At 47.0% G+C, this 12,454-nt stretch overlaps 1 protein-coding gene across 1 annotated transcript; it reads right to left on the bottom strand.

Moving 5' to 3' along the window:
* Positions 1-1,361: 1,361 nt before the first annotated feature.
* LOC123517380 lies at positions 1,362-1,952 on the bottom strand. Its single transcript, XM_045277391.1, has one exon. The coding sequence runs from the start codon at positions 1,950-1,952 to the stop codon at positions 1,362-1,364; it is 591 nt and encodes a 196-aa protein (XP_045133326.1).
* Between the last annotated feature and the right edge of the window lie 10,502 nt (positions 1,953-12,454).

A 12,454-nucleotide genomic window follows, 5' to 3' on the forward strand; every position in this document is an offset into this window, starting at 1 on the left:
CATGGACCCCTGGCCCACTGTAACTACCACCCTGCTTTGTTGTTTATGCCTTCCCAGGAGTTTGTGCAGCTCTCTTACACATCAGCACTCACTCTGTTCCAGCAACTGTTTTCTGATGGATTCACAGGCTGAGATGAGTGTTGTGCCAGCCACTGCTGCAGCACCACTCGCAACCTCACATGGTGTACAATCTCCTAGCTGCTAACCAAACACCCATCACATATAGGCTGGCCGCCTGTCCAGGATTTTCATAGTGGCAAAAATGGATCAGACCATTCTCGATATGGACTTCCTCTCAGCCCATGACTCATTGTAGACCCATGTTGCCATTTCACTAGCCCTCTGCTACTGCACCCAGCCAATGCTGCTCATCACAACCCTCTGCCAGGTTACATAATACAGTGTTGCCTCGTGATAATGGACACTTCGTGGATGAGGAGTTATCTGTTACTGTGAATTGTCTGTTATTGAGAGCAGTTTGTCTGCGAGACCCTTAAATGTCCCCTCTTTCCCTTTTTCTTCTTTTAATAATGCAAAAAACAATATTTTGATAAAAAACATTTTGATAATTTAAACCATCTTATTCTTTGTTCAATGTTCAAATAAAAGAGTTTATTATTATTTAAGAAGTGTACAATAATAGAAATTTGTCTCACCAAAAATAGATGAATTAAAGATATAGTTTCACATTTGGTGTGATGACCGATTCTCATGTAGTCCAGTGGCATCCTTAACAAGCATTTAACCCATTCAGTAGTGGGATTCATTTTTACTTTGAGTTCTGTGTATGATTAGACCATTTTATTGACATTAGGAAGGGTCTGTGGAGGTCAGAATATTAATGGCCATAGTCTGCACCATTTTAATCCCCCACATGAGTTTTTGAAGCTGTAAAAAATCACCAAATAGTAAGTAGAATGAAAATGGAAATGCATCATGGTACTAAATGGGTTAATGAGTGCCTGAAGGCCCTTGCTAAGGTGATGAAGGAGGGGATGAAGACCATCAGGGTCAGAGAAAACTATCTTCACAATATTGCCACCCCTTCATAGATCACACAGATCATAAAAAAGAAAAATGAAATTGTTGACCTCCAAGGAATGGTGAATGGTAAATGAAGACAAATATCAAATGATTGCCTGATTGGGGAGTTTGTTGATGCTTGTCATCAGCTGCACTTTCTTCAACTCCAGCTCTCTCTCTCTCTCTCTCTCTCTCTTTTTTATTTAAACATTATTTTACAATATATTGGGTATAGATAGAGATTTAGATATAAAGCTCCTTGTGTTGGCAAGGAACTATTCTAAACGTCTTTTTCTCGTTACTTTATTGTTGTGACACCTCACTCACTGCACTTCACTTCACTGCACTAGTCGGGCAGGGAGAGCGCTTCTCCAGACATTGGCGGCCACTTTTGTCTGCTGAGTTGATAGTCCCGCTACCTCAGCAGGCGTGGCCACCGTGAACTGATTCCACAGGCGCGCTGCCCTGGCTCTGAATGTTCGCTGGTGTTGTGAGGAGCGGGAGAGAGGCACCAGTACCTGCTGGTCCCCATCCGCTGCTTGCCTTGTATTTCTCCCGGGTGGGTGTGGCGGCAGGCTGAGGCAGGAGAGGCGAGGTGTATGCAGCACTTGAGCTTTGTGGCACACCGTTAAGGTTGCCACGTCCCTCCGGTGCTCCAGTGACGTGATACTTGCCACGCTCTCCTCGTCTTCCCCCAATAGACGAAGAGCGCGCCTCTGTATCGTGTCGAGCCGGCTGGTGTGGGTATGGGCGCTGGACATCCATGTCAAGGCACCGTACTCCATACAGGGACGGATTTGTGCCCTGTAGAAAGTGAGGATGCCTCGCGAGTCCAGACTGCCAGCCATCCTGCGCAGGGCTGACACACGCTGAGAGGTCTGGCGGGCTACAGACGTGATGTGGGTGTCGTAGCGCAGCTCAAGATCCATGGTGACTCCCATGATCTTGATGTGTTCCTGGAGAGGCAGCTGCTCACCCTCAAATCATAGTTGTCCTTCCACGGCCTTAGAGGCGGCAGGGGATCGTGAGATGACCATGGCATGTGTCTTGTCCGGCGCGAAGGTGACTTGCCACACCTTCCCCGACTCTTCTGCTGCCTTCAGCTGGCGGTTGATGTTGGCCACGGCGCTGGCTGTCCTGGCGGCAGTAGGAGAGGGAGATTGTGCAGTCGTCGGCGTAAGCCTTGACTGCAGGAAGCTGGCGCAGGAGATCGTCTATATAAACATTCCACAGGACTGGGCCAAGCACTGAGCCCTGTGGAACCCACCAATATGGGTGATGAGGTCTGCCCATTGACAACGGCTCGAAGCGTCCTTCCTTGGAGGTAATCCTCGAGTAGCTTCAGGAGACCGCCGTCGATGCCCTTGGCTTGGAGCTTAGTCAGAAGACCCGCATGCCACACTCAGTCATAAGCCCCCGCGATATACGAGCGTGTCCAGGCCTTCGTCAAGGGTGTCCTGCCATTCCTGGGAGAGTAGGAGAAGGAGATCGGAAGTAGATCGACCTGGCCGGAACCCAAACTGGTGGGGTGAGAGAAGCTGGTGTTCTTCCAGGTGCTGCCATATGACGGCTGCCACCAGTTTCTCGAATACCTTACCCATCACAGACAGCAGGGAGATGGGTCGGTGGTTCCATCCTGCCTAGTGAGGGGGGGCACGCTCTCCTGCCGCATCACACCCTGCCTCTCCTTGACCAGTGTCCACCATGTCTTATCTCCTACTCCTGGGCCTGTGACCTTTCTCCTGAGGTCTTGCTCCCAGTGTTTCCTCACCCACTTGGAGGTGTCTGTCATTCTCTTACAAGCAGCTCGGTGCATGGCGAGGTTGTGTTGTGACGGGCGCTGCTTGTATCTCCTCCATGCTGCATACTTGGCTTCGGCAGCTATCTGACAGCGGAAGCCAAACCATTGGGGGTTTGTGGCCTTGGCGAGGTATGTGCAGTGAGGGACGTGGCGGTCCTGTAGTATGGCCAGGATTGAGGTGAGAGCGTGAGCCATCTCCTCCGCGTCTCCCGTGAGCACCGTCTGCCAGTCTGTGGCTGTCAGTGCGCCCCTCATGTCATGCCAGCTAGCTTGCTCCCATAGCCAGATGGTTCGAGGTGCAGCTTTTTCCCTCGCCACATGTAGCTGGATCTTCGTCAGTACGGTGTGGTGGTCCAAACTACCCACTTTATCCAGCTGCTGACACAAGATTCTTTCTTCCGGGAGGTCTGATAATACTGGGTCGAGCAGGCCTCCTCTTTCGTGGGTCTGGAATGTGATGTGGTTGGTGAGGACACTGTCACTAAGTTGTTGTAAGCTTGCTGCTCGAGATGGAAATTTAGATCTCCCACGATGAGGACGTTCTTGCAGCCGTGGCGTTGGAGCAAGTTTTCCATCTCCTCCGCCAGGAAGTCAAGCGAGAATCGGCCTTGCCGGGGGGGGGGGGGGCGATATAGTACACAGAGCAGCAAGCCACTCTTGTCAGTCAGCACTATTCAGAAGAAAAGTGCTTCCATTTGCTGAGGAAGGTCTACTGACAGTTCCTGGGCCTGGAGGCCATTTTTAAAGCAAACAGCCACACTTCCACCTGACCTGCCGATACGATCCTTCCTCACCCACTTTGTGTAGTCTTTTATTTTGCCATATTTTGCCAAATGACGGCTCCACAGTGTCACTAATCCACGTTTCGCTCACCACCACAATATCAGCTTTTTGTCGTAGTACGAAGTTGTGGGAGAGATCAGCAATGTTGCTACAAAGCCCTCTCACGTTGGCAGAGACAACTGTAAGGAGAGGGGAGTGGCCGACGTTTCTTGGTGCTGGCGGGTTGCTGTTAGTATTCGCTCTCCCAAGGAGCCGAGGTCCATCCCCGCTGGGACCTTGGCTGCTCCTCCCATTGCCTGTGTTGCCATCCAGAGTCACCACGAAAGGGCTCTGGGGGTTGGAGGTGTGGGGCGTACCCGTTTCTCCTCCCTTCAGCCAAGACCCTTCTCAGGATGGCTTCCTGTCTGGCGTCTGCTACCCGTGAGAAGCATTCTTCCCTCGATTGTCCTGGGCGCAGGCAGTACTCACAGCCTCTTCGGCCCCGGGGAGGAGGGGGGTGGCGAAGCCTAGGTAGGGGGGCATTTTGGGCAGTAGGTGGGGTCATTCTCACTCCTCTACCCGTGTGGCTCTTTTTTACTTGTCTCTTCCTTCCACCTGAATTCTTGCTGCTGCCTGGTTGTTGTGTTGAGCGGGAGGCGTAGATGGCGAGGCAGTAGTCGAGGTGGAGCTTGTGGCGGTGGGGAGGGCACCGTTGTTAGCGGGATTTGGGGTGAGGGAGGTGGTGGGGGTGGTGGAGGTGGCGGCAGCGGTGGTGGAGAGTGTGGGAGGTGTTAATCCGACACAGCTGGGGGGGAGACGTTTCGTGTTTTCTGACTCCCACCATTGTCTCCACCTCTCCGATGATCTACATGCTTTCTCCCATGACTTGTCGATCGATGAGCCAGCGGCAGAAGTACCTATGGTGTGGGTGCTTCTTTGTCGCTCAGTGTCTCGATGAATTCCAAGATATCCAGCACCTGAGCCTTTTTCTCTATTATCCAGTCACGTTGTAGGGTGAGTGACTGGATAACGTTCTTGTTTCCCATCACTTCTTGTTTTAGGCGTAAAGTGAGGGATAGAAGCTCCTCCCTATCCATCGCCATGTATTCTTGACGTTCGTTGTCCACGTCCTCACTGAGGGTAGGTGTGTCGATGTCATCCACAGGGGAGAAAGGAGGAGGGGCTGGGGTGTCAGGTGTTTCCTCGACATCTTCATCTTCGTACACAACTGCTGCATCAATGTTGGCCTCTTGGCGTAGCTGCTGGGTTACGTCGCACGTTTATGCTTCCCTGTCCCCCAGGCATGCAATGTGGCATACGTTGCGGCAGTCTGTTTCACCATCACAGCAGACGTAGGGATGGCTTTATGATGCAGACAGGCCACAACAGACAGCACACCATCTTCGTGGCTTATAGTCTGGGTACCCAATCCTCCCAATATTTTGGTGTGCTACCATTTTGACGAAATTACACTTCTTCCTCTACGCAGAGGTAGTGAGGGGTCTTCCTCTACGCAGAGGTAGTGAGGGGTTAAAGTGTATGTGAGGGGAGAGAGAGAGAGAGAGAGACTAACTGCCCAGGAGGGGGAGACTGGGGGTGGGGTTATGGTTCCCTGGATGGTTGGCCTGGATGTGGCGTCAGGTGAGACAGGTCACAGGTGGGTAGGCTCACACACGTGCACTCACACTCACTACGAGACACTTGTCACTAAATTATCTAATTTTCTATTGCACTGTAGCACCTCTCTTATCTGCACTTCACACTGTACAGCACACTGTACAGCACACTGTACAGCACAAACAGAGCTACTTCTCTCTCTCTCTCTCTCTCTCTCTCTCTCTTTCTCCTCTCTCTCTCTCTCTCTCTCTCTCTCTCTCTCTCTCTCTCTCTCTCTCTCTCTCTCTCTCTCTCTCTCTCTCTCTCTCTCACTAATTAGTTAATAGCACCATTGGTGTGGGGCATGTTCCTCGCCACCTGTGAGCAGCAGTTTTCACCTGCTGGGTTGTCATTTCACTCACTGCTGGCACTATTGTAATGAACTTGTTCCACAAGCGAGCCACTCTGGAGATGAAGGTCCTCTGGTGCTGGCTGGCGCAAGACCTTGGCACCCCCACTTGCTCGTGGCTGGAGAGTACCGTTCTCGTATCTCTTTGAGCCACTCGCGGGGGGAGCTGTAGTCTTGCCAGGTGAGGTACGCCTTGCACCTGGGCCTTGTGGAACACCACCAGTGCTGCGACGTCACGACGATGTTCCAGCATGTCCAGCATGTGTATCCTCCAACAGCCTCTGCACACGTCGCTCGATCTTATCCAGCTGTTGCAGGTGTGTAGCCGCGCTGGATATCTAGGTCAGGACCCCATACTCCAGGTAGAGTCTTATCTGGGCCTTGTACAGCAGTTGGATTCCACGTTTGTCCAGTAATCCAGCTACCCTTCGTAAGGCAGAGACCCGGAGAGAGGCTTGGTGGGCAACGTGCTTGAGGTGGCGGTCAAATCGGAGCTCTCGGTCTAGGTCCACTCCAAGAATTTTGATATATTCCTGGAGTGGGAGGGTGATGGAGCCAAACATCACCTTTCCTTCAACCTCCTGCCTGGCTGCTAGAGACTGAGAGATCACCATTGCCTGTGTCTTCTCAGGGGCAAACTGCACCTGCCAGCGCTTTCCCCTCTCTTGTATCACGCCGAGTTGTCGGTTGACGTCATCGATGGCGTGACAACAATTCTGGCGAGGGTAGGAGATAGACAGCGTGCAGTCATCAGCATATGCGGAGATTGCTGGCAGGCTCCTGAGAAGGTCGTCAATATACAGGTTCCAGAGGACCGGTCCCAGCACAGATCCCTGAGGGACTGAGGCTCCCACTGGAAGGTCCCCTGACTGCTGCCCGTTGACGACGACATGTAGGGTTCTTCCTTGTAGATAGTCGCTCATCAACATTAGCAGGTGGCCTTGTATGCCTTTGGCACGAAGCTTTTCAAGCAGGCCTGCATGCCATACCCGATCAAAGGCTCCTGCTATGTCGAGGGCAACTACAAGGGTGTCCAGGCCATTGTCCAGGGAGTCCTGCCAATCCCTGGTTAAGAGCATCAGAAGGTCTGATGTGGAGCGGCCGGATCTGAACCCATACTGCTGGTCAGATAGAAGGGAGTACTCCTGGAGGTGGCTGTTGATGGCTTCAACCACTATCCTTTCGAATATCTTTCCCAGGAGGGAGATGGGCCTGTAATTTGCAGGGTCAGATCTTGATTTTTCTCGTGGATCAGCACCACACGAGCCTTTTTCCACATGGCAGGCCATGTTTTTTCCCTGGCACAGGCAGTAAATATTTTTGTAAGTGGCGATGCCAGTTCTTCTGAGCAGTGGCGCAGGACTTGTGGGCTGATGTCATCCGGACCAGTGGCTTTCCTGACATCTAGTGCTCTCAGAAGGTGTTCCACTTGCTCCTGAGTCACCATCACCTCTGTCAATGTCTGGTCACACTCCTGTTCCATCTGTGGAGGAGATCGATTTGGGTCAGGGACGGACATTTTAGTCGAGAAGAGGTCAGCCAGGAGTTTTGCCTCTCTCTCTCTCTCTCTCTCTCTCTCTCTCTCTCTCTCTCTCTCTCTCTCTCTCTCTCTCTCTCTCTCTCTCTCTCTCTCTCTCTCTCTCTCTCTCTCTCTCTCTCTCTCTCTCTCTCTCTCTCTCTCTCCTGTCTCTCTCTCTCTTTTCTTTTTTTTTCTTTATTTACAAATTGATATTACAAAGGTATATATAGTAAATAGCCAAAGCTTCACGGTGAGTTGCAAGAACTATCTTTGACATAATATTAGTACATGAGAAATGCAATGCAATACAAAATAGTAAAATAGTTATATAATCTAAATAGTAAAAATTGCACACAATAATACAAGATGCCATGACTTTCTGGGATATACACGCCCCTTTCACTTTTCACTAATTATCTTTTTTTCCTTGAAAGATTCACATTTTCTTGGTTAAAAATTTTCTTGCCGAAAGTCACACATTCACTTTTGAAGGCCAACATTTTCCTTTCAAAAGATACACTTTCATTTAAAACAATACGCTATTACACTTTTAGCCATTTATTAGCCTCACACTTAAATTTCTAAAGCTGCTCCCGGGGACGGCATTGTGAGCGAGGGTGTCATAAAACTGTCACTGTCAGTTGCGCACCTCCCTCGCCACTGATCAGCACTGTCATGTCAGGCACACGCACATCCCACGTCACTGTGTTTCACTGTCACTGTCAGGCATACTGTTTTCCTCCACTGTCACTGTCAGGCATACTATTTTCCTCCACTATCACTGTCAGGTGGATTGCAGGCTGGTGGACACTGCCATTTTATCACCTGTTACTGTCACTATCAGGCGGATGTGTCCGTAACCAGGCGTGGGCAGCACACTTCACCTGCTGGGTGGACATGCTGGAGACGTCCACTACTGAGGTGAAGGCATTCCACAACACCGCGGTGTCGTGGGAGAAGGCCCGCTGACACCTCACAGAATGGCACCTCGGCACCTCGAGGAGGGTGTCGGACACTACCACTCTCGTAGTACGTTCACTCCTCCTTCAGGGTATCCGTAGAGCCGTGAGGTGAGGTATTTGCTGCACCTGGGCTTTGTGCTGCACAGTAAGGGCCTCAACATGCCTTCGGTGCTCCAAGCTGTCCAGCACGTTGATAGGGGCTTCTTGGTGAGGGTCTGGGTGGTCGCTGCTGTCTCTGCTGCAACTGCTGCCCCTGATGCCGCTGTCGCTGTAGCTCAGCTTGGGGCTGCTGTCCCAGGCCACCGGCATCGCGAAGGAGGCGCTCAGCTCGCCGCTGCACCTTGTCCAGCAGGGAGAGGTGGGACTGGGCACATCCAGCTGAGGGGGCTGTACTCCATGATGGGCCTCACCTGCGATTTGTACAGCGTCTCTCTCTCTCTCTCTCTCTCTCTCTCTCTCTCTTGCTAAGTACTACTTGTTCATATTGCAGATTATGGCCCTGGTTACCTGAGGGCTTGCGGTGCAGAAAAAGCCACAACCATTTTGTCCACACACACTCATCCTGCCTGTTCCCACACCATATAGTGTACAAAATAAACTCAAGATTACCTAATTAATGCCTTTTATATCCATATCATGGCTAAGTAAACACTGCTTATGTTTCTCTTTAAAAGTACTCCATCACTTGTCTCCCCTGAAAATTTCAACTGCTGCAATACCTTGATGCATTAAGTGCCATTCCTGCAACTCTATTGTGTCTTCCTCCTAACTTTTCCAGTTCATTCTCATTCCACACAATCACAACTATATAAAACATAATGTTTAAAACAGCCACACTATTCAAAACTTTTTGCAGCACATTATACTTACTTGTTACCATCCTTGCTGCTCTTCCTAGTCAACCAATCCATTGGTTCACATTACTCTTCTTTTCATTCTTTAACTTCACATAGCCATTTGAACTCATACACCTCACTAGTTAGTTATGTTACTTATATTCATCAGTCAATTGTAACTCTTTCTCTTCCAGTCTCTGGTCTGAATTCTCATTACCTTACTTTTCTCATTACTAAATTTCACTTCGAAGTTTCTTCCATATCCATCTTTAACTTCCAAGAAACTTTAAAGCTCATCTATTGATTCACTCATAATATCATCTGCATACAATAGCACCCATATATTATAATTTCTCACACTTATGCCAACAATCATTCATTCTCATTCAGGCAGCCAATTCCTCCGTATACAAGATAAAAAGGGTTGGTGACAATATACATCCCTGCTTAACTCTTCTTTCACTCTTGATCCAATCTGTTTCTACATCTCCTAGTTTGTATTTAGCTCTCGTGTCCACATGTACTTTACTCTGCTAACTATCTTTACACTCAAACCAATCTTTTTCATAAGACTATCTAACATTTCTTTAATCATGCACTTTCTGTGACTAAGAAACCTAAGTATAATTTACTACCATTCTTCTTTCTTCTTTCTCTCAAACATTTCACTCGCCACATTTCTCTCCACACAGAAACCCTTCTGTTCTTCACTACAAACTTCACCTACTGTTCTCACTATTGCAATCAGCCTATAGTTCAATTTTCTTACTTTTGTATCCTGCCTTATGCAACAGTCACCTAGCATTCATTCCACATTCTTGGCACTCCATCCACACCTGGTTAAATAGCTCAGGCATTCTATCAATTACAGCTTCCCCTTCAATTTTATACATCTCATATGGTATCTCATCCAGTCCTGCTGTCTTCCCATTCTTTCTTTTCACACATTTCTCCATCTTCCTGCTGATTCCTTCATTCAACTCATTTGTATCTTTTCTCTCTGGCATCACACATCTTCCTTTCATATCAAGTACTTCTCCTATACCTCTAATCTCTTCCCAAAATTGTTTATTACCTTTCTTCCTCATCTGTCACCACAGCCCCATTCATCTTCAGGTTCCCCACATTCTCACTGTCAGGCATCCCTTCATCCCTATGGAGTCTGTACCATTCCTGACCACCTTCTACACTTTTCTTTCTTAAGGATCAAATCACACTTCTTGCACACTTAACTTTAGCATTCATTATCTTTTCCTTCTTTATTTGCTGCCAATTCACATATGCTGTGCATGCATTCTGGTACTCACTTTCAGCATCCTCACTCATGCCATCTCTTTTTTTTTTTTTTTTTTGTCTCACCTCTTCTGATGTAAAGTTGAACATATCAGACTTGATTAACCATCCACACTTGTTCATCACTGCCTCATAATCCCTTGCCAGCTGTAAGTCTTGGATAGTTCAGGTAGTAGAAGGTTGTGTGGAGTGCAGGTGGATTTTTCATATTCCATGAAATGGAGTGGCAATCCTGTGCTGCAAGACAAATGGAGTGCAAGTGGATTTTTCATGCTCCACAAAATGGAATGGAATGGGTGTTTTCTACATCAGGTCAGTATGATTGGTGAGGTTAGGTTAATAAAAACTGAACTTTGTGCGTATGTGACTATAATAGTTCGTTTGTGGATTGTGAAGAGAAAAAGAATATAACTGTCATACAGAAAGAACTCTCTTAAATAAATCTTAACCAGACCAATCATACATTTATAACTCACTCGTATGTCCCAAGTACACAAGAAACAGACTTGTTAATTTTCATCTGTAATACACTTGTATTCAAAACTAACTCCCTAAACTAAATATATTCAGGATGTACATACTCACCTGCCTTGGTCTGTACTCACTTCCATTAACTAAATTTAGATGGATAGACTTATCTGCCTTGGTTTGTACTGCACATTGGCATTCAAGATTCACACCTATGAACTAAATGTACTAAAACTGTACTCACCTGCCTTGGTTTGTACTACATATGGTACACAATAATGAGGGAAAGGCTCTCCTCCAGAGTGTGTATAACATCTCATCTTCTATAGGACTGCTGGTCATGCGAGGCTTCTAGAGGCCGTTCTGCAGGAGTGACAAACAAGATCACCATCTGGGGTAGAGGTTCCAAAACTTTTCTTACCCAAATTAAAGTGACCTTTTGTGCATGTTACTCTTTTCACAGTGTCTATATTTATATATAGATACATATTTCTTCTTTTCCAATACTGTTTAGTATTACTAAACCTTTAAAATGAATCTACAATGTTCTCTTGATTTCCAAAACTTTTTTTAACCCTCTATTACTGTGATAAAAGTTGTTACCTTCAATTTGGAAACTGCTGGTGCCATCATTGTCACTAGATTGAGGAGTGTTTGGGAATTTTGTTTAAAGAAGTATGTTTTGTTTGTGGCTGCACACACATCCCTACACACCTGATATCTTCCACACACCTGACAGCCAATGCAGGCATTTCATTTACATCTGACATTCAACAGACACCACATTCACAACCCTCTAACACGTTTGGCATAGATCTCACACATGCTGACATCCCTTTTACTCATAATGATTAATTATCAGCAATAAATTCAACAACTGATAACTGATAAAACATAAATTTCAATACTACTGAAAATAATATTGATATTTCAAATAAAAAAATTACATAATCAAATATTTATTCTTATCCTTATCATACAAAACGGAAAAATCTTTGGAAAAATTTAAATCCAATGTTTACTTTATCTCTTCACTAATAAAGAGTAGTTTTAAATAATAAAGCTATTTTTTTTTTTTTTGAAAGTTAAAAACTTCAACATGCTTAATGTTCCAAAAACTCAAATTATCGATTATCGCTAATTTCAAACCAAGAGTACCAGTATTACTGAAGGAATTGATAATGATGGGGAAAATTATTTTTCATGTATGAAAATATTTTTGCACACTTACCTGTTTCACATGACTAGGAAGAGAGGTGGACTCTCTTTTTCCCTGATGCAGAATATATAAGAACCCCCTAAAACTTCCTCATAGTAGAGGAAGAGGAGGTAGGGTTCATAGAAAATGGGAAGCCCTCATACCCCCCCTTCCTCCACCCACCCCCACTACCTGCTCGGCAACTGCTCCATTGCTTTCTGTGTACAGAGCATGCAGAGGGGAGGAGGGTGGGTATGTGTCATGTGAAACCGGTAAGTGTGCAAAAATATTTCTTATACTTGAAAAAAAATTTGTTGCACACCCCTGTTTCACATGACTAGGAAGATTCCCATGTATAACCGAGACCCCCAAAAAAAAAAAAAACAATTGCCACAGTACTTACATCCAGACTTGGAGCAAAGGAAGAGGAGCAAGGCAAGGCTAAGGCAGTGTGCTCTCCCCCACAAAGCTCTGGTGAAGCATAGCGAGGCATAGCATGCCGCCTTAAGATAGTGCTCGTCACAATGCCACCTGCTGCGACTATCAAGTCGAGAGAAAAGGTGTCCCCATCTGAATGCTCGACGTCG

This window comes from Portunus trituberculatus, chromosome 42 (assembly GCF_017591435.1).
Source record: "Portunus trituberculatus isolate SZX2019 chromosome 42, ASM1759143v1, whole genome shotgun sequence".
Classification (NCBI taxonomy): Eukaryota; Metazoa; Arthropoda; class Malacostraca; order Decapoda; family Portunidae; genus Portunus; species Portunus trituberculatus.

Coding starts and splice junctions, on each gene's coding strand:
- LOC123517380 (XM_045277391.1), bottom strand. CDS start 1,952: ATGGATCTTGAGCTGCGCTACGACACCCACATCACGTCTGTAGCCCGC.